Genomic DNA, 24722 nt, shown 5'->3' on the forward strand with positions numbered 1-24722 from the left:
TAAACCTACTAAATAATTAGTATCATCTTAAACATTGCAACAACAACAAAGAGCAATGTAATGTATAGTATGTACAACAACAGTCTAACAAGAGATAATCTGATTCAGCTGTCTTGTCATACATTTCTATAGCAGTAACAATACATTGGAAATCTTCAAAGCAATACCAGATTTCATTTTGTCTACATTCGTATCAATATTTCTTCCCCTTACAATTGTTTTTTTTTTTTTTGACCAAATTAAGGAAGAGTGCTGGATTTTGTTATTAATGTCTATTCAAACTTGATAAGAAGTATTCCTGGACCATGTCAGACTAATGATGAACAAAGAACACAACATCAAGCCATGTACAGTCTCTATCAGCTGGCAAATTCTCAATATCAAATTGAAGATAGATTTTTTTTTTATTAAAACTACAATATAATTTATTTTCATAGCAAGCTATATTTTCAATCACAAGATTCCTGCCATCTTCAGAATAAACCAGTTACTGACACAATTCTCGTGCGGTATAACAAGTCTCAAAACAATGCATCATTTATCTATTTTTAGTGACAAACTAATTGGCTTACATTGTTTATACTGATCACAAAATGATAACCCTATAATATATTACATAAATGATGTCACAGCCAATGATATTACACCGAGCCAAGCTTTGTTTGACTGAAGGTGCTCAGATTTTATATCAGGAAAATAATCTGTATTTATGTGATCATCAGAAATTTACATTATCAAACTGGTCAAGAATGGTTCCTGAAGCCACATGTGAACAATTAATACGACTTATGAACTGGAAACTTGTGTTTGGTCCTCTATGTGCACCAGTTAACCTTGTCAGTGTTAATATAATGTACCAATTAACCTTGTTGTCAGTGTTAATACAATGTACCTATTAACCTTGTTGTTAGTGTTCATACAATGTACCAATTAACCTTGTTGTCAGTGTTAATACAATGTACCAATTAACCTTGTTGTCAGTGTTAATACAATGTACCAATTAACCTTGTTGTCAGTGTTAATACAATGTACCAATTAACCTTGTTGTCAGTGTTAATACAATGTACCAATTAACCTTGTTGTCAGTGTTAATACAATGTACCAATTAACCTTGTTGTCAGTGTTAATACAATGTGCCAATTAACCTTGTTGTCAGTGTTAATACAATGTGCCAATTAACCTTGTTGTCAGTGTTAATACAATGTGCCAATTAACCTTGTTGTCAGTGTTAATACAATGTACACCAATTAACCTTGTTGTCAGTGTTAATACAATTTACCAATTAACCTTGTTGTCAGTGTTAATACAATGTACCAATTAACCTTGTTGTCAGTGTTAATACAATGTACCAATTAACCTTGTTGTTAGTGTTCATACAATGTACCAATTAACCTTGTTATCAGTGTTCATACAATGTACCAATTAACCTTGTTGTCAGTGTTAATACAATGTACCAATTAACAATGTCTAGAACAACCTCATTACACAAGAGTACTCAACTTTTTTACTTTGTAAAAAAAATCTATTTCATGATTTTTTTCAACATTAAGGAAATCATTCAAAATTAGGTCACTATTAAAGACATTTTCCCTGCTTTCATCCTACACACTTTCATAAATACTTCAGCAATATGACTTACAAATGATAAGATCTTGCCACATAAAGCTCTCACTTTACAAAAGTAGAAAAGTTTAACATTAGAAATCTATGTGTGCAATATCAAAAAGAAAAGGTTATATTTCACAATTTTGGTTTCCTGTAACTCTTCATTTTGAATGGAAGATATTCAAAATTAGATTGCAAAATATATACTTCAAAGTTAAAAGTACTTGGTTTAATTAAGCTAGAAACTGATAAATGTGTACCATCTTTGTTCAAGCTCTATAGCTTAATGCACATATGAGCTTGCTATACAAAAGATAGCAAACATCAGCTAATAATGATGATACCTCTCCTTTACTAAGGAGCTACACAACCAGCAAATACAAATCTGAACTACTGGAAATTTGGCACAAAGATCCAACTTCATCACAGTAACAAAACAACGAAAAAACAATAATGTGACTGGATGTGTACTAAGTGTGTTCATTCCCCTGGTACTGATTTATTAGGTTGTCCAACACAGATCACACGCTGGAAATCACATCAGGGAATCAATACTTGGCCCTTGTGATTTTATATTATAGCTGTCAAATGAAATTTCAGTTTATTTTCTTCAGGGCTATTTCAGTAGAACATCTACTTGACCCAAAAATATATCACTTCTATCAATGGATCAGTTTCCTGTCTGTCACATCCATGCAATTCATCAATTATATTCTACGGGTGGTACCTTTAATACCTATGTATTTGCAACAAACAGAAATTCAGGATCACCATGGTATCCTGAAATTTATTGTTTGTAAAATTAATGTTACCCCTCTATGCTAATAAATACCAGTACATGTACTGCCATCTGTAACTGTTCTGCAATAGTTTGAAACTTTCTTGAGGACGATGTCTAGTTGGTTGAACAGAAAAAATGGTTTCTTAACTCGTAATTACCAGTTCCCAAATTACTACTTTTGGGTCAAAGCCCTTCTTTGAATTGCTAGCATTTGCCAAGGAAAAAAATGTTTTTCTCTACATCAACGTTAACACAACTGACCACTGTTATCATAAAATTTAATCAAAGTTAAAAAATTTATGTCTTTTGTTTGAACCAAATTGTTTACCTATAATCTAAGGTAGACCGATTATTACCACCTCTCTTAAAGATGAAAACTTGTAAATTCTAACCCTGGAAGCAGTTTTGATTCATGTAACGATACAAAAACCATGCTTGCTAAAAATATCCAGTAAAGAATTTCTTTGGTGACACTATTCAATACTAGAAGTATTTTTCATTTAGAAATGGGAAACTTCTCTTTCAAACAAGGGTAGTGATAGCTCAGTTTGTGAGGCGTTGGCCTACAAACAAGGGTAGTGGTAGCTCAGTTGGTGAGGCGTAGGCCTACCAACAAGGGAAGTGGTAGCTCAGTTGGTGAGGCATTGGCCTACCAACAAGGGTAGTGGTAGCTCAGTTGGTGAGGCGTTGGCCTACCAACAAGGGTAGTGGTAGCTCAGTTGGTGAGGCGTTGGCCTACCAACAAGGGTAGTGATAGCTCAGTTGGTGAGGCGTTGGCCTACCAACAAGGGTAGTGATAGCTCAGTTGGTGAGGCGTTGGCCTACCAAAAAGGGTAGTGATAGCCCAGTTGGTGAGGCGTTGGCCTACCATGGCATATCTTGTTCTCTTGAGAGTCTTAAAGATTACATGTCTTTAATAACTCATAATTCATGAATTCAAAGTCATTTCTAGATCAGTGTTCGCAAAACAACGTATTCATGAAATCTAATTGATTTACCATACCATTATGTAATCTCAGTTAAACTTAGCCTCTATATTACAATAAAAGACCAAAACACAGTAGCTTGCACATATCAAGTTACAAAACCTTCATTTCCAATTAATGTTACAAGTTGCACAACAAATGTCAATCAGATTTTTTCATTAAACAAGAACTTACCATGTCCTCCATTTCTTTAAAAAAACCAAATTTTCCTCCAACAATTACTAAGTCTGCCAAACCAAAAACATATCCTTTAGATTTTATGGGAGATAACACAGACCGTATAGCATCTCTACCTTCAATATATTTCAACTAAATGTATCATTCTTTACAATTTAAACTTTGAGTTTCCATTTGTAAGAATCTTTTTATATACAACTACAGAAAATGTTTTTAACGAACATTAGGAAAGTACATCAGACTTAGGGATACAGACATTCTTCTATCAAAAATATCAACATGTAACTGGTATACACCTATATATTTCTACTTAACATCATTCTGAATGATTTGTGACACATGATAAATACCTAAGGTATCTTACAGAGCTATCACATTATATGACTTTTGTAGTAAACACATCCATAAAACATTAATATTATCCATCAATATAACATTTGGAACGAGATGCAGTTTCACACACGCTCGCACAGCAGAAAGTATAACTTGAGAATTAAATGCATCTGTTTCCTGTTTAACGAAAGGATTAAACTCACAACAATTAAAGGGCATCAAATAATATTGAAATAAAAAAAAAAGATTTCCAAGTTATAGTATTGATATAGAATGAAATGCAGATTTTCTCTACCCAACAAACCAAGGGGTCTGATAATAAATGTATACATCTGAAATCTTGTATTGCACACATACAAAACTAGCACATCTCCGATTGGTTTATTTGGTGTATGCAAACAAAATACAGGATGACGATCTGAGGGCTAAGAAGGATATCAAGGAGATATAATGTTACTGGATTGGTGGTGAGAATGACTTTTGTTGATAAATGGAGATTTTTTATATGAAGGAAATACCAACTAAATGTGACAAATATCTGATAAACAAGGGCGGTCGATGGAGATGTTAGATGATGTGTCCTTATTGCCCTCCGTTCCCTGAGGCGGTGCAAGACGTAGTATGACCTATGGAGCAGATGCTTTGAGCGTAGATTTAAGGAGGGACATTGGCTCTTTGCGTCGATCCTGTCCAGGTACATTGGTGGCATGGTCAACGATGCTGAACACAAACTGTAAACAGCCAACCTTGATATAACTTCCATGATGGAGCAAGGCTGTGCCCTCCCAGCCTGCACCACTTCCTCCAATCAAACTAGAACTACTGGCTTTACAATTGCATGGTTTTCTGCCCTGAAAGACAATACAAAAGCAGTATAACTAAAAGGAATAAATACAAAAACTATTGATGTAATCCTTATTTTAACATCAACAAAACCGTGTTATTCATAATTCCAAAATTGCAATATACTTTCAGATACAGCCCAAATTAACAAGAGCTGTTTCTACCTAAAGAATGTCAACTCAAAAAATGTGTTTTTCAAATTTACACATGTTATATAGTTAAAAGTATCAGGGACTGAAACATATATGATATGACAGCCTACTTTCTAACCTCATTCTCAACTTACGGGTTCTCAATTTGCTGGGTCCTGATACGGTGTACATATATAAATACATACATGCTAATTGTATACTACTTACATTGTCTGTGACTTTAGAACACATCGTTGGTCTGTCCTCCATGCGTTCCTCTGTTGTTTCTTTCCTTTTACTAATAATGTTACGGACTGCTGCAACCACAGCAGTAGGCTGGGGTGTGGTTGCTACTTTGTCGGAAAAGTCACAGGAATATAGGACATTATCAACAGTACTGCCATGTTCACTGTAGTTCAGTAGCTCATAATGCTTTGTAGTCTGAAACAAATAGACAATAAGAGGTCAACAAGGCCTGTATCAACCTGTACCCCCCCCCCCCCCCCATTGGAATATTCAAATTTTTTAAACAACAAACATACCTCTACCAACTCGACAGGATAAAAGTTTACACTACTCTGACTAGATAAACATCCTAGATGTAGAATAAATAGAAATATTTCTAACATAAATATATAAACATGAAGCATAAGTATGAATTTATAACTCAAAATATTTACAACGCAAACACAAAATTATGCCCATACATTGATCATTAGAATAATCGGATCTAATAACAATAATTGAAGGAGGAAATCCACTGCGCAGTGCCATCAAACCTGATCTGAATTAAAAGTTTCAACTCTTAAATTACATCACTAGAAATGTTTGTTAAATTAAAAACTAAAACTATATAGTCTTAACCACTGCAAGACAAATTCATCATTCCATAATCAAATCATTTTCTACTAACTGAAAACAATTCTTTATGTTTTGATTCATTTCATCATAGAAAATAAAGTCATGTTTTGGTGTTAAAAGATAAATATTTCAACTTACTTCATCATAGAAAATGTAGGCAAGTTTTGGTGTTAAAAAGATAACTATTTCAACTTACTTCATCATAGAAAATGTAGGCATGTTTTGGTGTTAAAAAGATAACTTTTTCAACTTACTTCATCATAGAAAATGTAGGCATGTTTTGGTGTTAAAAAGATAACTATTTCAACTTACTTCATCATAGAAAATGTAGGCATGTTTTGGTGTTAAAAAGATAACTATTTCAACTTACTTCATCGTAGAAAATGTAGGCATGTTTTGGTGTTAAAAAGATAACTATTTTAACTTACTTCATCGTAGAAAATGTAGGCATGTTTTGGTGTTAAAAAGATAACTATTTCAACTTACTTCATCGTAGAAAATGTAGGCATGTTTTGGTGTTAAAAAGATAACTATTTTAACTTACTTCATCGTAGAAAATGTAGGCATGTTTTGGTGAGATAAAGTTACAGTGCCCAAACTGTGATAAGCACACATCCATATCAGCACCTGGAATAACGGAAACAATTGATATATAGTGACACCAAGGTTACTGCAGAGACATGTCAATATACACCTACTGAAACATCACCATGGAAACTACATTTTGATCATACTTATCAGGCAATTTTAGCTATTGTTGGTATATATTGATTGCTAATAATGGAATACATTGATACTTTATTTTCTATGGTAATGTTACAGGGATAACTTGTTCAAATTCTAAATCCAGTTATAACAGGAATTAATGTGTTTAAAAATCAGCATAAAGCTTCAATTGTGCATTTTGCAAGACTAATTCTGATATGTAAAATTCTTTTTCCTCAAACATCTTACAAATCTCAAAGAAGTCAATTTTGTGAAGAGAAGAAAACATAACAGGACACAAAATAAAGAAACTGTCATAAAACTTTGCATAAAAATTGAGTACAAGATGGAAAAGACCCAACTATTTTCTTCAGTCTAGATACCAAAGAAATTGTTTTCACTTTTAATTCTGTGTGGACTAAGTAAAGCTTTCAGTATGGTAATACCTGTTCCTATGTTGAGTGTCCTGTAGGACATAGGGATCGGCTGGCCCTTCCCTGTCAGAGGACATAAAACAGCACGTGCTTTGATTTCACCAGCACCTAGGATATAATCATACAATATTTATAATCATTGACATGCCTTGATTTCCCCAGTATCTAGGACCGAGTCCTTCAATATTTACAACACAGTAACATGAGATGATAGTGCTAACAGTAAGATGTCTTGATCTCACAAGTATATAGGACAGAGTTCTTCAATATTGATAATACGATACCATGAATTTAATACTAACACACTGACATAGGACGATACATAGAACATAATCTAGGCATGGATTAATTTACATATTACATGGTGAAGGTAGCATTACCATTACAAATATTTTCCATGTATTTAACAACACATTCATTTCAGGTCAACTCTTATCATAGCATTACCATTACAAATATTTTCCATGTATTTAACAACACATTCATTTCAGGTCAACTCTTATCATCAATGGAAATGTAAGCTGTAAGAATCATTATTTCTTATCAATCATACATTGTCAGGAGACACAGATTGAACACTATCCTGCCTTGATCCAAACAGAACCAAGGCAATATCTTTAACAGCAAAGCTTTCCCACAACTATATTCTAGTAGTATAAAGGGATGTCACTCATGCTTATCTATTTGAGAGAACCTAACCAATGGTCCCTTAGGTAAAGGTACTCTAGTTCTATAAACAGGATCATAGCATTTGTAATTATTCATTTCATCAACATTTGCAAGAAATCACCGAAGGGCATCCAAAATCACCACTATTTTTGTTAAAATATTCTCTTTGATTTTAAATCTTTTTCAGAATAGATAGAAATTATCAAAGAATTTTAACATCTAGACCATTTACAGAAGTGTAAGAAAATCTCTCCATACTCTTTCATTCTCAACTATGGTTGGTAGGGTTCAGGAATTGAATATTTTTATGTCAGACTGATATAGTATCCAACTTCACCATCCAGAGTTATTTACCATAGTTTATCAAGTATTGGTCTGCATATTCAGATAATATTTGTAACTTATAAGGACTGTTTATTACCTTGTTGTGTTAGAAGTCCATTTAATACTCCTTTTTTTGAGGAAGAGGATTGCTGTTTGTGTGGCATCAGCTGCTGCAGCCTCTGCCAGGCCAGGATCTGTATGAGGCGCTCATCCAGCTTACTCAGTTCATTGTCTAAGGAAAGAAAATCACATTTTAAGTACTTCATGATGCAGGTTATACATATGCATAACTTAACAAAATTCAACACCAAAATAGAATGATTTGACTGTCACAATAATACTGGTAAGAGCATAAGGCAATCACTGACTTTTTCAAGTATCCTAATTGTAACAGCCATCAATATTGACAATGTGACAATAATGAAATCTGTGTCATATCAATTAACAGATCTAATGTTCTCTTGTATTAATTGCATTGTGAAATAAATGTAGATCTATTATTGCTAATATCAATGATGTGAATTTCAATTGCAAGACTTTCATAAAAACAAAACATCAATCATTGTTTTCATAGTTTTTATTCTATTCTACTGACTACCAACCATCCAGAATTCTCTACAGATCCCAGTAGTACCTGTTTACTGACAGCCCACTGTGTACATACATAATATCATACTAAAACAAAAGAGGGTCACTACTTTCTCTATATATCCTCTCCTGTTGTCTCTTACCTCCTGCTCCCTCCACACACTGCTGTAGAGAATTATTGAGGGACACAATGGCGTTGGATGACCCATGAGAATTGGCTGTGGACACTTTACCTATAATCAAAGATTGAGCAATATTTTAGATACCCAAAGTCTAACACATGTATATTACACAGCTCAGAGATGATCAGCTTATAATATATAACAGTAGAAATCATGGTCTAAGACACCACTAAACAGACATGAAAGTTCTTAAATGATGGAGATAATGAAGATGACCTTGAGTTACATTAATGAGCTGTTACAAAACACTTTATTTGGTGAATCTACCTACTTGATGGATCTGACACTGTAATGACCTTGACTTACCTGATGGAGCTGACACTTTAATGACCTTGACTTACCTGATTGATCTGACACCGTAATAACCTTGACCTACCTGATGGATCCGACACTGTAATGACCTTGACTTACCTGATGGAGCCGACACTGTAATGACCTTGACTTACCTGATGGAACCGACACTGTTATGACCTTGACCTACCTGATAGATCTGACACTGTAATAACCTTGACCTACCTGATGGATCTGACACTGTAATGACCTTGACTTACCTGATGGAGCCGACACTGTAATGACCTTTGCTGTGCTGCCTGACCCTGTAGTTGTGGTCTTGCCTATGGCCATACCTGTCACTTTGGCCATCTGTTTGCCTGTGACCTGAGGTGACAGAATAGACGTTGGGTTACTGCCACTTAGGTTTTTTGCTGCCATATTGTTAGCTGCTAGTTTACCTCCCTGACTATTGGGTCCTAACACTTTAGTTACAACAGTGTTATTAGTTTTGTTTACAGCACTGATGACAATGTTCTTCCCTGATGGAGTGGTCACCCCTGTTGCTGAGGATATTGCCACACCCTGTTTGTCCCCTGAGGACCAGTTGACACGCACAATACTTGGACTGTCTGTACTGTTACTACGAGATTTGATCACAGCTGGAGAATCAGATGATGTTGTGCCTTTCACATTAGAAACATCTGTCATTTCCACATCACCATTCACAGATGAAGAATTTGAACCAGATCCTACAATTTGTCCACTTGAGGAGAAGCCAGGAGGATTTAACAATGAGATAGCTCCTCCTCTATTTACATCTAGAGGTCCATTAGAAACACCGTCTTGAGAGACGGGACCATTTAGTAAAGTCCGATCACCATCAAGGGCAGATAACTTGTCAATATCACAGGATTGTCCCACTGATGAAGAACTTTCTTGTTCAACTGTGTCTCTCTGGACCACCGGTTGTACAGATGCTGTAGGCTTTTCGGGTTTTGATGTTTCACTGACGCGAGAACTGCCATCACTAGATCTTTGGATTTGCTGCTGTGCCAAGTGTTTCGCTATGCTTGTTTGTAATGAGACCACAGCTGTTAGCCACTGAGGATTAAAATAACCATTATCAGAACTCAAACATTAGTGTTTCCATCACATTAGTGAAAATTCTATTATCATGTGATTAAACATCTTTATTGTGATTGAATGTAACTCAACAGCTTTTTTCATCATTGTTTAGCTTTTACTACTATGCCATTAGTTTATATTGCAAATACTGTAAGTCACTTAGATTTCATGAACATATCTGTTCAGACACATTTGCGAATATATGATTTCTCAAACTTTGATCTAGAAATTACTTTAAATTCATTAATGATAAGCTATTAAAGACAAGGACTCTTCAAGACTGTCATATTACTGAAAACATTCCTTACCTTATGTGATTGAAAGTTTGAAATATTTCACGATAAATAAATAAAGTAACTTACAATGAATGAAACAAAATCTCCTTTCATACAAAACAAAGAAACTACTTCTCAAACATTATGTCAGGAATACACAAAACAAATTACAACAAAAAACTCTGAAATCTTAGCAGAGAATTTATCACCTCTTATTCTTTTATATCAAGTGTCCTCAATGCTAAATCAGGAATTTGATTTAGAATACTTCCAATCAATGATTACATAATATCTGATCCACTTAAGTTGAATTTAGGTCTGGACACTATACTATGCCACATTTTCTAAAAATTTTACGCATACTGAAACTGTTTCAACAAAACATTTTTTTTTTCAAATCAGAAAATACTGATCCTTTTTTCAATAGTTAAAATATTTCTTTATGTGACTTTTCCGTAATTATTTTAACACAATTAATGATAAACTTCCATATTCTATATCAAATATCTCTACTCACTTCTTCCTGCTCCTCGAGTGTGGCAGTGGGTTTACCTTCCATGGTAACAGGAACATCCTGGGTCATGTTGTCGGTTAGTCGTGGCAGTAATGGGGGTGGATTACGGTAGTGATGTTTGATGGCTTCTGGTATCTACAATACATATCATCTTAAGTATCAAGTTTTACTGTTTTCCTTACATACCTAGCATTTCATTACCAGCCAGTCACCTCCTATTGAAATAACACTAAAGCCTAAACTGGCGTTTCAGTCACTATACAATAACATTTTGTGGTACCGTTTTTTTGCAATGTTTTGTAGCCAGAAATTTGGCTTCTCATACAAAACGAAGTGGGTTTTTTTAATGATTTTTGCACAATATGAAAAATATCAGGACGATTATTTTTTCAGTTTGTGCAGGCACATACTACTGTAAAATTTGAGATGATAAAATACTGGCTATTTCCACATAATTTGATATTTCATTTTTCTACACTGACCATTTCAGGTAACAATGAACTGTCATTTTACATCATATCAACTTTTTTACACAATACTTCTTTATAGAATCAATCTGAAAATATGTCATCCAGATTTTTTAAACAGATATTTCAACCAAGATTTTCCCTGTGGAATACTTACTGGGATTGATATGATATAATCATCGAGGAATATCAAAATTTTCCTTGTGAAATACTTGTAGAGATAAAATTTGTTCCCTTGATAAAACTTTTAGAAAACTATCCATGATAGATTTGTTACTGAGACATTCCTTGTGGAATACTTACCGATATAGACTTGCGACGAGGGTGTCGTATCTTTATCCTGAATGGTGGACTTTGTCTATGAATCTTATTGAGGAAATTAACTTTGATACTATGCTGATTGATATGACCACTAAATGAGTCCCACAATTTCACTCTTTCTGATAAACTGACGGTCTGTAATAACTTCTGGTCCTGAAAAGTTAAGAGGATCAAACAATGTACTAGAAAGACAATTATCATCAATCTCCTCAGGTAACCAAAATATCATACCAATATTTAACTCCCAGGGTACCCCTACCCCAAAATATACCAATATTTAACTCCCAGGGTACCCCTACCCCAAAATATACCAATATTTAACTCCCAGGGTACCCCTACCCCAAAATATACCAATATTTAACTCCCAGGGTGACAATTATCATCATTCTCCCAGGGTACCCCTACCCCAAAATATACCAATATTTAACTCCCAGGGTGACAAAATATACCAATATTTAACTTATCATACCAATATTTAACTCCCAGGGTACCCCTACCCCAAAATATACCAATATTTAACTCCCAGGGTGACAATTATCATCATTCTCCCAGGGTACCCCTACCCCAAAATATACCAATATTTAACTCCCAGGGTACCCCTACCCCAAAATATACCAATATTTAACTCCCAGGGTGACAATTATCATCAATCTTTACTCCCTTTATATGTTATGATCTTGATTGCAAAGTTTCATTTTTTATTAATTCTATTTTCTTCACTATTTAAAATCTTTAACTACAAACTACAAAGAGATTTGGTTAATCTGTTATGATGTAAAGAGTCCGACCCTAGATATCCCATAGGTTATAGCTCTGATGTATGATTGATACACTGTTTGTGTTCGACAGAAAAATTATACTTACTGAGACGTGTTCTGGGTGGTTTGAACACATCCATCGTCCTGTGGGCAGGGAAGTGAGAGGAGGATTGAGACAGTCCATGTGATACACAAGCGGACAAAAATCGCACTGTAACAGCGGACCCACTCTACAACTCCTGTAAATATGAAGATTTACAATAACAATACAAATAAAGATATTACATGATAGAGATGACACTAAAGCTTAAAATTATTTAACAATAAAAGTTTAAACTATACCAAGATGAAGACATTTGATTTTAACTGATCACATGTATGTATGAATAATTTACCTTTCTGGACTGTATGTATAATGATATGAATGAACTGAATTGATAACTAATCCCTGTGGTGATTAGTCTTCCCAAATTTCCTCCAGGGCCCTACATGGGTGTATTATTAACACCTATCACATACCTGCTACAGTAGAAGCAGACCTTGGCAGGGAGTGGTACCATGCCATTGTCCAACTCATGAGCGAGTTTCTTCTGTGAACTTCGATCTCGACCCCACCATTTCCGTTTACTTGAACCTAGAAAACAAGGAAATAACATTTTTATGATGCAGCAACTTAACTTTCAGTATTGCATCTCCTATCTGTACATATTTTCAGTTTAAAGACAACAGCACACAGGATATAATAGCTATATACAATAACAACCAAACTTCCTATCATGTGTTCAATGTCTTACAGCTGGACAATGAATGACATACAATAATTATTAAAGGAACTCACATTATCATTGGGTGACAAAATAAGTGAATGACTTCCTTTACAACTGAAGTCTTTCCTTCAGCAGTAACAAACCTGGTAATGATGTTGTACATGCTATATCTTTGGGAAGTTCAAATTGTACAGGATTCATTAGTTTAGCTGCCTTTGCCAAGGTCCTAAGAGGGTTCTGAAGATCATCCTTGTCAAAGTCCATCTCCTCAAATGGGGGCAGTGTAGGTGCCATCGGTAAGGTCTGCCCTTTTGGAGGTCGGCCTGGCCCAACACGGCCATTAGTGCTGCTACTACTGCTCTTTGTTGAGGCTGTATCATCATCCTTTGACTAAGGAGAACAGTTCAAATCAAAGAAAATTTAAGGAAATTTGAGGACATTTATATCTAAAGGAAGAGTAAAAGTACTATATGTAGATTACCATTCTAATACATTTTCACTACACATGTAATTCAAACTATTTTGGTTTTTGATAATATTCATCTCATTTAATTTTGATATTAAACTAGACTGAAAACTTACTCTAAAGAATCTACTTGTGGTGAATCAGTAAGTGAATTTCCATGACATGAATCAAACAACATTCAATCTATTTATTTATGTATAGTTTAAAAATCATTATATTCACCATACATATTAATCACATAACTGTTTGTTTGAATTTCATCAGATCTATTATTCAGGACCAACTGTCATTGCAAGTTAATGCGAAAATATTTATCAGCTTACTTCTACAAAAGGAGATTACTAACATCTTCAATTCAAGCGACAATAACAGTTAAACCTTTCAGAATTTACCACAGGAGTTATGCAACATCCATGTCACTTACATCTACAACAGGAGCGACCCGACATCGATGACAAATCCATTCTCCAGGTGGAATATCATCTTCCTCTAAGGGGGGATCACTGAAAACGCAAGAATATTCATGTACTTTTTTTCTGTTACAAAGGAAGCAGGTGATAAAAGAATTTAATACAAAACAAACCTCCTTTATAAAGTAATATTTCTGTGGTCACTTAGTCCTTGATTATAATGACAACCCCAAACAAGAATGTGTATTACATGAGAATTAGAATTCACCATGACAGGAAATATTTTGTCAAGAGTTGATGAATTATAACTAAGTATACATGTAATTACAGCAATGCTGTCACCATAATTAACACTACACAGTCTCCAGTATATTCCTGAAGTTGTTTCACGTCTGTGACATATACACACAGGTGTTGTTTAGACTAATCATCATATCTTTGTGTGATAACACATTGGTAGATTTTGACTGGAAATTACAATTATCATAAGGTGTATGACTGCTAAATTTTAAACCAGTTCACTAGACATAAAAATAATAAAAAATGCTATTATTTTTTTCCATTCTGATTTCAGAATTCTACTTTTCAAATCTTGGATTCCAAAGTCAAGTAAATTTCAGGACTTCATCAAAAGAATTTTTTTTTAATGAGAAGTTGAAATTATCAATTTTTCAAAAATACAGAATGTAATACAGCTGACCACAAAACAACTGAAATAAATTACATAAGACGTTGTCTCATCTGACCTAAAATATGTTGTATGTATATTTTACCAACCATCCATTGATTTGTTGTATACTGGTTTTAAACATCATTTCTGTATATTGATGTTTTCTTGAAAACCATTGATGATCAGATGATATGGAATTTACTTAATAAAAAACAGATATATCAAACAAGCTAATTACCACTAATCAATATATGCTCTGCCATGGCTTAACACACTTAAGATGAACAGGTTATGACCTGTTCCAATATCCTGAAAGTCATGTAAATCTCTCCAGTGTCAAAACATACACAGTATTCAATGTCAATTGTCTAGAATTAACAGTCGATGGTAAGGACAGAGTAACTAGCCAGAGTGATGAGCTTCACCATACAAACAATATCATACTGTCTCATTGTGATTAAGGATCAATACTTCTGTTTGTATGTAATTAGGAATCTATGCTCCTGGTAAAGCTTTCAATTAAATCCTTTTTGGATGAAGTACACAATCTACGGGTAATCCAATGATCTTGTGTGAAGTAGACTACACAACATACTGGATAACTCTAACACTTTGTATAATATTCACTATAATCAGTGTTATCTACATGTTCCTAAATGTCACAGGGAGGGAAAATGTAGATAAATTGGTGATATATATTTATAGTTATATTATAAATCATAAAGAATTACAACATCAGACAATCTATAGCTAAATATAGTAACAATTGCTTTGTGAGGCATTACATGATACGCCGTCATGGTTCAAATGAGTACTTTGCGACAGGAAAGGGAAAGAAAGTGATGGTTAATGTGCGATCAACACTTCATTCACATTAACAGATAGTGCCTGCTGTGTAATGGTGAAGGCAACCGGAGTAAACTGCTGAGCATCTGAATGATCCATGGAAAAAAAACTCAAGTTATTGTTATATAATTTTTACAAAGGCCACCATTACTTGATAAATAACAGGCATATAATTTTGGTTATCGAACCTGTCTGAGCTATGGTGGTAACGAGCCTCCATCTTAAATCTTAAGTGTATCAATTGGAAACTACTAGAGATATAAAGCAGACTCTGTTTAAGTAATCGAAATAAAGGGCCATAACTCTCTAAATTACAGACAGAATGTTGCCGTGACCAAAATTATAGAACAGACAAAGATTTGATAATTGAATAAAGGGCCATTATTCATTTCAGTCATGAAACCTGTCCAAGCTATCATGGTAATGAACCTTCCTATGAAATTTGAAGTTGATCCTTTAAAGACTATTTGCAATTTCAAACGAACACTGGTAATTGAATAAGGGGCATTAACTCCATGGATTAAATAATAAATCTCCCTATTATGTATGAAATTGATCCATCTAAAACTACTCATGTTATCTGGTGGACACCAAATGTGCCTACCCAATGTTTGACCCCCTCACATGTTTAAATAGTTACAGTACATATACACAACTGTTATAGGGGACTAGTTACAGTACAAATATACAACTGTTATAGGAGACTAGTTACAGTACATATATACAACTGTTATAGGGGACTAGTTACAGTACAAATATACAACTGTTATAGGAGACTAGTTACAGTACAGATATACAACTGTTATAGGAGACTAGTTACAGTACAGATATACAACTTTTATAGGGGATTAGTTACAGTACAGATATACAACTGTTATAGGAGACTAGTTACAGTACAGATATACAACTGTTATAGGGGACTAGTTACAGTACAGATATACAACTGTTATAGGAGACTAGTTACAGTACAGATATAAAACTGTTATAGGAGACTAGTTACAGTACAGATATACAACTGTTATAGGAGACTAGTTACAGTACAGATATACAACTGTTACAGTACAGATATACAACTGTTATAGGAGACTAGTTACAGTACAGATATACAACTGTTATAGGAGACTAGTTACAGTACAGATATACAACTGTTATAGGAGACTAGTTACAGTACAGATATACAACTGTTATAGGAGACTAGTTACAGTACAGATATACAACTGTTATAGGAGACTAGTTACAGTACAGATATACAACTGTAATAGGAGACTAGTTACAGTACAGATATACAACTTTTATAGGAGACTAGTTACAGTACAGATATACAACTGTTATAGGAGACTATGTTACAGTACAGATATACAAATGTTATAGGGGACTAGTTACAGTACAGATATAGAACAGTGACAACATACATGTCTACAGCTTTTTAAGGGTAAAATGACAACAGACAAGTCTACAGCTGTTCTAAGGTAAAGTGACAACAGACAAGTCTACAGCTGTTGTAGGGTAAAATTACAACAGACAAGACTACAGCTGTTGTATGGGTAAAGTGACAATAGACAAGTCTACAGCTGTTGTAGGGTAAAATTACAACAGACAAGACTATAGCTGTTGTATGGGTGAAGTGACAACAGACCTGTCTACAGCTGTTGTATGGGTAAAGTGACAACAGACAAGTCTACAGCTGTTGTATGGGTAAAGTGACAACAGACAAGTCTACAGCTGTTGTAGGGTACAGTGACAACAGCCATGTCTACAGCTGTTGTATGGATAAAGTGACAACAGACAAGTCTTCAGCTGTTGATGGATAATGTGACAACAGACCTGTCTACAGCTGTTGTATGGATAAAGTGACAACAGTCAAGTCTACAGCTATTTTAAGGTAAAGTGACAACAGACAAGTCTACAGCTATTTTAAGGTAAAGTGACAACAGACAAGTCTAAAGCTGTTGTATGGATAAAGTGACAACAGACCTGTCTACAGCTGTTGTAGTGTATAGTGACAACATACATGTCTACAGCTGTTGTAGGGTAAAGTGACAACAGACAGCTAATAAAATGTAGGGCACTAGTGACATTGATGATATACACATTCATCACCAGCCTCAGATAACAGACCAGTCTTGAGAGTTCCTTCACAAAATGATGCATATCAATAACTGGAAGCATGCCAAGTGTTTCCCTCCTATTCTAATTGAGTGTAACACTGCCGTACCTACTACATGCACATCATGGTAACTGACCTCTGTTTACCAAAGTTCTTGTTCAACCGTTAAATATGGCCATGTAACGCAAGTCATGACAGATATCTTACCATCTCTTTCTTCATTGATGTATGTAGACAATGAGACCTAGACTGAAATTTGTTTTCTTTTATTGTAATTACATGGTAAAAAGCTAATAACAGTGCCTGAATGACAGATGAAACATATACCATACAAGTATTGCAGGTCAGCCCTACATGCAATGTACACCTTGAGTATTAGAAATCTTCAAACATCTATGTACACAGAATAATCACTACCTTTAATATTAATGGCCATGTCATATAGCTTTGACCATTTGAATGACATTAATAGAAAGCAACATCTCCCTGATTACAATGCATTGTATCCACGTTCCATAACTACAACCTATAACCCTGCATTTCAAAGATATGTAACTGCAACCTTTAACCCTGTATTTAAAAGTTAGGTAACTGCAACCTTTAACCCTGTATTTCAAAGTTAGGTAACTGCAACCTTTAACCCTGAAGTTCAAAGTTAGGTAACTGCAACCTTTAACCCTGTACTTCAAAGTTAGGTAACTGAAACCTTTAACCCTGTATTTCAAAGTTAGGTAACTGCAACCTTTAACCCTGTATTTCAAAGTTAGGTTACTGCAACCTTTAACCCTGTATTTCAAAAATAGGTAACTGCAACCTTTAACCCTGTATTTCAAAGTTCAGTTACTGCAACCTTTAACGCTGTTCTTCAAAATCAATACACAAAAGTTTTAGAACTCATATCAACCTTCACAAACACCAATGTTGAAAATACAGAAATCCCAATACTGATGGGTATTCACCTTGTCATTACATTCAACATAAAACCCAAGACATTCAATCACAAGATTTTAAACAATTTCAGTGGATTTGATTAATATTGATTATTTCAGAATAGGTTTCATCCTCATCAAATCCTGAGACTCTTCATAGTATTTGATCTCCATCAAACTATCTTAACCGCATTTTTATCTGATGTCATCACTACATTTGAATCCTGACATGTACATGGTATTGATATAACAACATTTCAATCAAGACTTACTTGACTTCACATTCATTTCCTTAAAACAAATTACAATTTTACTTGATCAAGTAAACATGTCAGTATTTTCCCTGCTGGTTTTTAAAGCTGTTGTGACAAAATCAAGTTTTTAACCTTTGCACAATGTGTTATTTACATTCAAACCATGGCATGTTCCAAATAACATTTCAACCTGGATACAGTCATAACTTTTTTTTCAATCTTGGTACACAATACTAGTGGTGGGACATAGGTTGTCGACATAATTGATGAATTGGTTGGAACCGGTTGATCCTTCCAATGTGATTTTGCCAACCAATTTCAGCATCCTTGTCTTAAATAGCAAGTGATCTCCCTTTATACACATCAACAACAAAACCGGTCAGCAGGTGAAAAGAATAGATATTTCTTAAATTTTACCAATATAGAGCAACACAATCGATCATCAGAATCAATTGTTTTACACACTGCCAATTGACAATATTGGATCATCGACACATCACTACACAGTACACTACCCAAATCACATTTTAACCCAGAGACATTGTCCTATCAAGCAAGTGACCAATCTACTTATGCAATTTCATTTAAACCATGAGCAATAGGGTAAAATATTATTAGGACATTTCATTCCAGACAGCCTTCAGTAATTACACTTCACCCCTAACACACCAGTGATTACAATTCAACCCCAACACACTTCAGCAGTTACACTTCAACCTGTTAGAAAATGGACGAACACTAACTTTATTTCTTACATTCCCTTCATCTCTAGCATACTTCAGAAAACATTGGAACCTGAGTGCATCATAAAAACTTGGACACTGTTAAATATCACTTACTCTTGGGTTGTTGACCAAACAATTGAAAATGACATACCACTAACTTTACAAAAATTGATTACTGATATATTTTATTATCCAAAATCAATTTTAAATCTATCTGTACAGATTATGACTTAATACATATCAAAATTTCAAGTTCAATTATGTGACACTATAGATGCCATGAAAGACTTGTTTTGTACGTAAATTTGACTGATGAAATGTGTACATAAAAAATAATAGTGAGTATCAAAATAGAATCAGATTTATCTTAAAATTTCACAGCAAATTCATTTGCTTAAATAATCAAATGCTAGGAAATCGGCTGTTTAATTCTGGTTGTTTACACCAACAAGGAAGTGACGGACTATGATGCTACTGTTGATTTCTAGGGCATTGATGTAAGGGTGAAAAAATCTGCTATCCCGACACCTAGGGCTAGAAGATTTTAAGGCTGGGTTAGTGGAAAATATTTGTCAGCTAGCACCGGCTAGTGCAATAAAAACACTGAATCATTTATGATTCTACATATTTACATAGTTATTGTTGTTGGGTGTTTTCTCTTCATTCTGTAGACCGTAATGCATGTAGGTTGTTTACTGTGCTGCCAACTGGCCATGTTTGAAATGTAATATTATGGGATAGGAAATTCGAGTATCTACTTTTAGAAATCAGGATGCAAAAATATGTCGGATTTTGATTGGCTATGTCTAAAACAGATTTTCTAAAAATAGATTTGTACTTCTATACCTTACTCAGTCAGTCTACCTACCATATTTAAAAGCGGAAATGCCATATAAACCAAAAAACCTAAAGTGATCAATACAAGACATGCAGAATTCAATACCAGGTCATTCATTGGTGAATAACTATCGATGCAAAAAGCCCCCACAGTAAGATATACCCACCTCTCACAGGACCAGAGATGCCTAAATCATGCGCAGTCATATAGCACGCCGAGATGCTAGTAACCATCATATCGCCAAAAAATTGTTGTAAATTCACTTGTTGAAGTTAAAATCACTTTACCTATTATAAACTTTTCTAATTTAAGTAAGTTTATTTCATAAAAATTTTGAATATTTTTCAAAACTATTTTCATTGAACTAGCATAGATGACTTCTCGTGGCAACCGTTACTTATGTCTACTTTTTCATACTTACTACTGTACAGAAATGATCTATTACTTAATTGTAATCAATTTCGATGGTTATCTGCTATGTTAGGATACTTTTTACAAATCAATAAAGACTATATCCTTTTCTCCTGGGTTTTTATTGTTGTTTATTACGAGATGAATTGACTGCTTTGTAGCTGACAGAACCAAGTGCCTCTCAATTTTTTCAATCTACCAAGTTGACAGCACGTAAAAAATATTTACCGGTAATCCAGTTTTAAATATTGCAAAGAAAATTAGTTTGACTAAATTTAGCTTTCAGTTTAAATAATAAAACCAATTAATGAATCTTTCGAATCTGCAAGAATTATTTCAAACTGTGTCTTAATTTGTTTCAATATGGATTTTTCATCTTGAAAATGTTAACTGGATCATCTTGACAAGAAGGAAAATTTGCAATTCAGCACTTGAGTGGGCCAGTGATTTTAGATTTTTTTACACCCTTGATGATGACAGGAAAAAAAATCAATGTAACATAAATAAATATCAATACAAATAAATACTGTTCATTGTCATAATAAAGCATGAATACATATAACTTTTACATGCAACCAAAAACACAAGGTTATGACTTTAAATGATTGATTACTTACACATCAGTGAGCACATGAAGTTGTATCTTGGGATCAGATTTATAATTAACACAGACATTTAATGATCTGGTTGATAAGATCACACAAACATTTACCAAATTTATATCTGTAATGAACTTGCTTGTTACCATGTTGTAATCTTTAGGTGCCAGGCCATTTTTCAGTAGAATTTAGGGCCAAATGTAGGCCCCATTCCAAAACAAATGACTGTTATATTTATCCCAAGCACAGCTTCAAAATTCCCAAAAATTTTTTTAAAACATCTCTTGTAATACGCAGATCATGGTCCGATTTGGATGTCATTGTATTTTGTTTGGTTTTTTTCCCAATTCAAGATCTTTGTCGCACTCCCCTCCCCATGTTTTAAAGCAAAGGGCCAATTCCAAAATAGGCAACATTCTGTCTTCCATCTGTGTTTACATTTCAGATTATTAAAGTAATACAATATCTCACTCATTTGTTGTTTTCATTCACTGAGGATGACACTTTTGTTTGTTACATTTCCACATTCAACATTACTGTACTTTCTCACAACTGCATTTCATTTTGGGAACCATAAAACGTGTGTATTTACCACAGACTTGTGTAATGTACTTTACCCTGTAGCCATTGATAACACACAAGGATTCCTGAACTTCTTGTTTGAGTTAAACAACATTTTTATCCATATATTTTAGTGTGTCTTATTCTGGGTCGAAACTTTTGCTGTTCCTATGATGACTTGTCGAGCACAATAACTTTGTAAAATACATTGATGTCTCCATCTCACTTTACTTCCTGTTGATCATGTGCAAGTAATACCATCCTGCCATATTTGCAGTAAGCTTGACAGGCATGTTTTGCCAACTTTTGATCCAATGTAATCTGTCTCAAGATCGTTTAATTACAAAACAATTGTGTTCATACAATGCTTATGGTCGATTCTAACGTGTCCCCTGAAGTTACAAGCCCTTTTTCAACAAGTTTATGTTACATTTCATTTTATATGTCAGATAAAAGGTTGGGTACCTGGGTCTGTGTCAGGTATTAAAATTTGGGTACCCCACAAAAGGTGTGTGTTAATAAAAGTATTTTTTCAGGGTATCAACTTGACGACTGTTCTACTATCTCTAATTAACAATAACATGTCATCTCATTCCTGATCATTTTTCTGTTTCCATGGAAACAAAGTTGGAAATACAAAATTTGTTCTGTGCAAATCTTAATCCTGCTTCAGTTTGAAAACTGTTCAGCTGAGCTAAACTGACAAAGAGAATCAAAATATCAGTGTACTATAATATAAGGCACAGAAACATGTCTGTTCGGGCATTCATACCAACAATTGGATGCAGGAGATGATGCCATGCTTTGCAGCTCCTTGTTTATGCTGTTGATGCTTTCTTATGTTTCATGGAGATGCAACAGTGCGAAGTCTGATTTATTATTAAAATTTTGAAAAACTGAAGGATATCATCATTTACTTTATGATTCTGGACTGTAAACTTGCAGGTTAAAAAAACCAGCCATCAGATTATGTTGGTCGGATAGTAATGATTGTGTATCTTGAAGAGTGAAATATCTGGAAAGTGCTAGGATATTTCAGGTAAACAAACCAATAATTCACACCCAGATAATTGAATATTTGTCCTTACTGGCACTGAAGATGAAAAGCAGCTGGGCAACGGTCACAACACAGCAAGTCTCCACCTTCCTTGCAGCTGTCACAGCAGTCATGGTTGACAGCCCGTCCAGGTCGTCTATATTCACGATCTCGACGTTTTTGTCTTCGGAGAGCTTCTTCACTGACTGGCGGAGACACCAGTTTTTGGATTTGCTACAACATAAATTATGAAGTCTAAAATGGGCTATATCATATATCCAACTACATATCTATAAGGTGTGTATGACTATGCAGACATGAAACAGGATTTTCTTTTTTGTTTTAGCTAACAAGTATAACCAAAAAGGACGTGGCATATATCTATATTCTGTATGTAATTATGTGCAGCTAAATTAAACTTTTCGCAGAGGGAGACCAGCATTTACGACAAAAAAAAGTCCCTACAATTAAACTCTGTTCCTGTCCCTTCAAATTACCAAATTATACGTGTTTGACAGCTCTGAAGACACTACCATTGTAGTTCCATACTTTAAAAACATGAATAAAATACCAAAACTGCGTTACTATGTTTAGACTTCGGCTAAACAGCAGCCATGACAGTTTTTCTCAATTATCGTCTTGCTCTCAGAAATCGACAATGCTACAATAACAAATTGTCGCCGAAATGCTCATCATCATATCAAACAACTCACCTCCATCAATCCGCCTGATGTATCTAAGTCATATTCGACCGTAGTCATGATGAAGTGTCGATTATATCAGCTGTTTGCAAGATGTTCCAGAAGACCGAATATTTTACTCGAAAACCATTCTTCTTTTCTCGGCGACCGAGAGAATATGGCTAAATTGCACTCAATTTTTGGCTTATATTCATTAAAAATCTCTATATAATATACATATTCATGTTGAAAAATATATTTTCTAAACACTCTTTATCAATAAAATTGCATCAAACCAGTTTTTCGTGGAATAAAATAGAAATTCTTGAATATCTCTTCTTCAGAAAGCAGAAAGTTGGCGCAAAATGTCGGCCATTACATATGCGCATGCGTTGATCCGGGAAAGTACAACATACGCATGCGTATTTCGCATAAACGGAAGTCGTGAAGGTGAAGGTCGTTCACGATTTTGTCGGTGCGTTCGATGAGCAACATTTTGTTTCATTAGGTGTCGAAATTTTAAATGAAATTCACATTTAGAAAAAAAATCGATCGTAGGATGAGCATGACATCTTATAGTATATACAATATCGACAATTTGAATAGGATTCAATGTGAAGTTACAAAATAAAGACAGAGAGGAGCAAATCAATTTCTTCAACCCTAATCCATCTTGCTCTGATATTTATTTTTCCATTTACGTTTTCTTTCAATGTTGTTTTCTAGGCTGTATCCTTATCTTTTATTTTCCAAATCATAGGTAGGCAACGATTTTGGCCAAAAATTCTCTGCTTTCAAAATATCTCGAGCTTGCGTAATGGATGATTTAATATTCGAAATTTGTATTGCACGGCAAACTTTTTTTTAAAAAAAATCTTATATCCTTCATCCACAAACTGTTTTGTTTCCAGCATTTAAATAATAGACCGGATCAAAAATAAATTAATAATTAATAAAAATATATAAGAGTTATATCCCTTGAGCCACCGTTTCTAGTTGAAAATATGAAACGACGCTTATTATTATGTATATTGAGCTCAGATAATGTGTCTGCAATTAATTTGCATATTT

At 34.3% G+C, this 24722-nt stretch overlaps 1 protein-coding gene across 1 annotated transcript; it reads right to left on the reverse strand.

Annotated features, from left to right (window-relative positions):
* On the reverse strand, nt 1-23939 carry LOC132555535 (PHD finger protein 12-like). Its single transcript, XM_060219883.1, has 15 exons — nt 23685-23939; nt 23024-23205; nt 14010-14088; nt 13263-13509; nt 12872-12986; nt 12459-12591; nt 11577-11747; nt 10810-10941; nt 9171-9993; nt 8581-8670; nt 7947-8081; nt 6869-6964; nt 6262-6344; nt 5085-5297; nt 1-4733 (listed from the first exon to the last, which is right to left on the reverse strand). The coding sequence occupies exons 1-15, from the start codon at nt 23730-23732 to the stop codon at nt 4509-4511; spliced, it is 2772 nt and encodes a 923-aa protein (XP_060075866.1). The 5' UTR covers nt 23733-23939; the 3' UTR covers nt 1-4508.
* Nucleotides 23940-24722: the final 783 nt, after the last annotated feature.

Source organism: Ylistrum balloti, unplaced genomic scaffold (genome assembly GCF_031769215.1).
Source record: "Ylistrum balloti isolate Yb309-2 unplaced genomic scaffold, AGI_CSIRO_Ybal_v1 Utg370504, whole genome shotgun sequence".
NCBI classification, from domain to species: domain Eukaryota; kingdom Metazoa; phylum Mollusca; class Bivalvia; order Pectinida; family Pectinidae; genus Ylistrum; species Ylistrum balloti.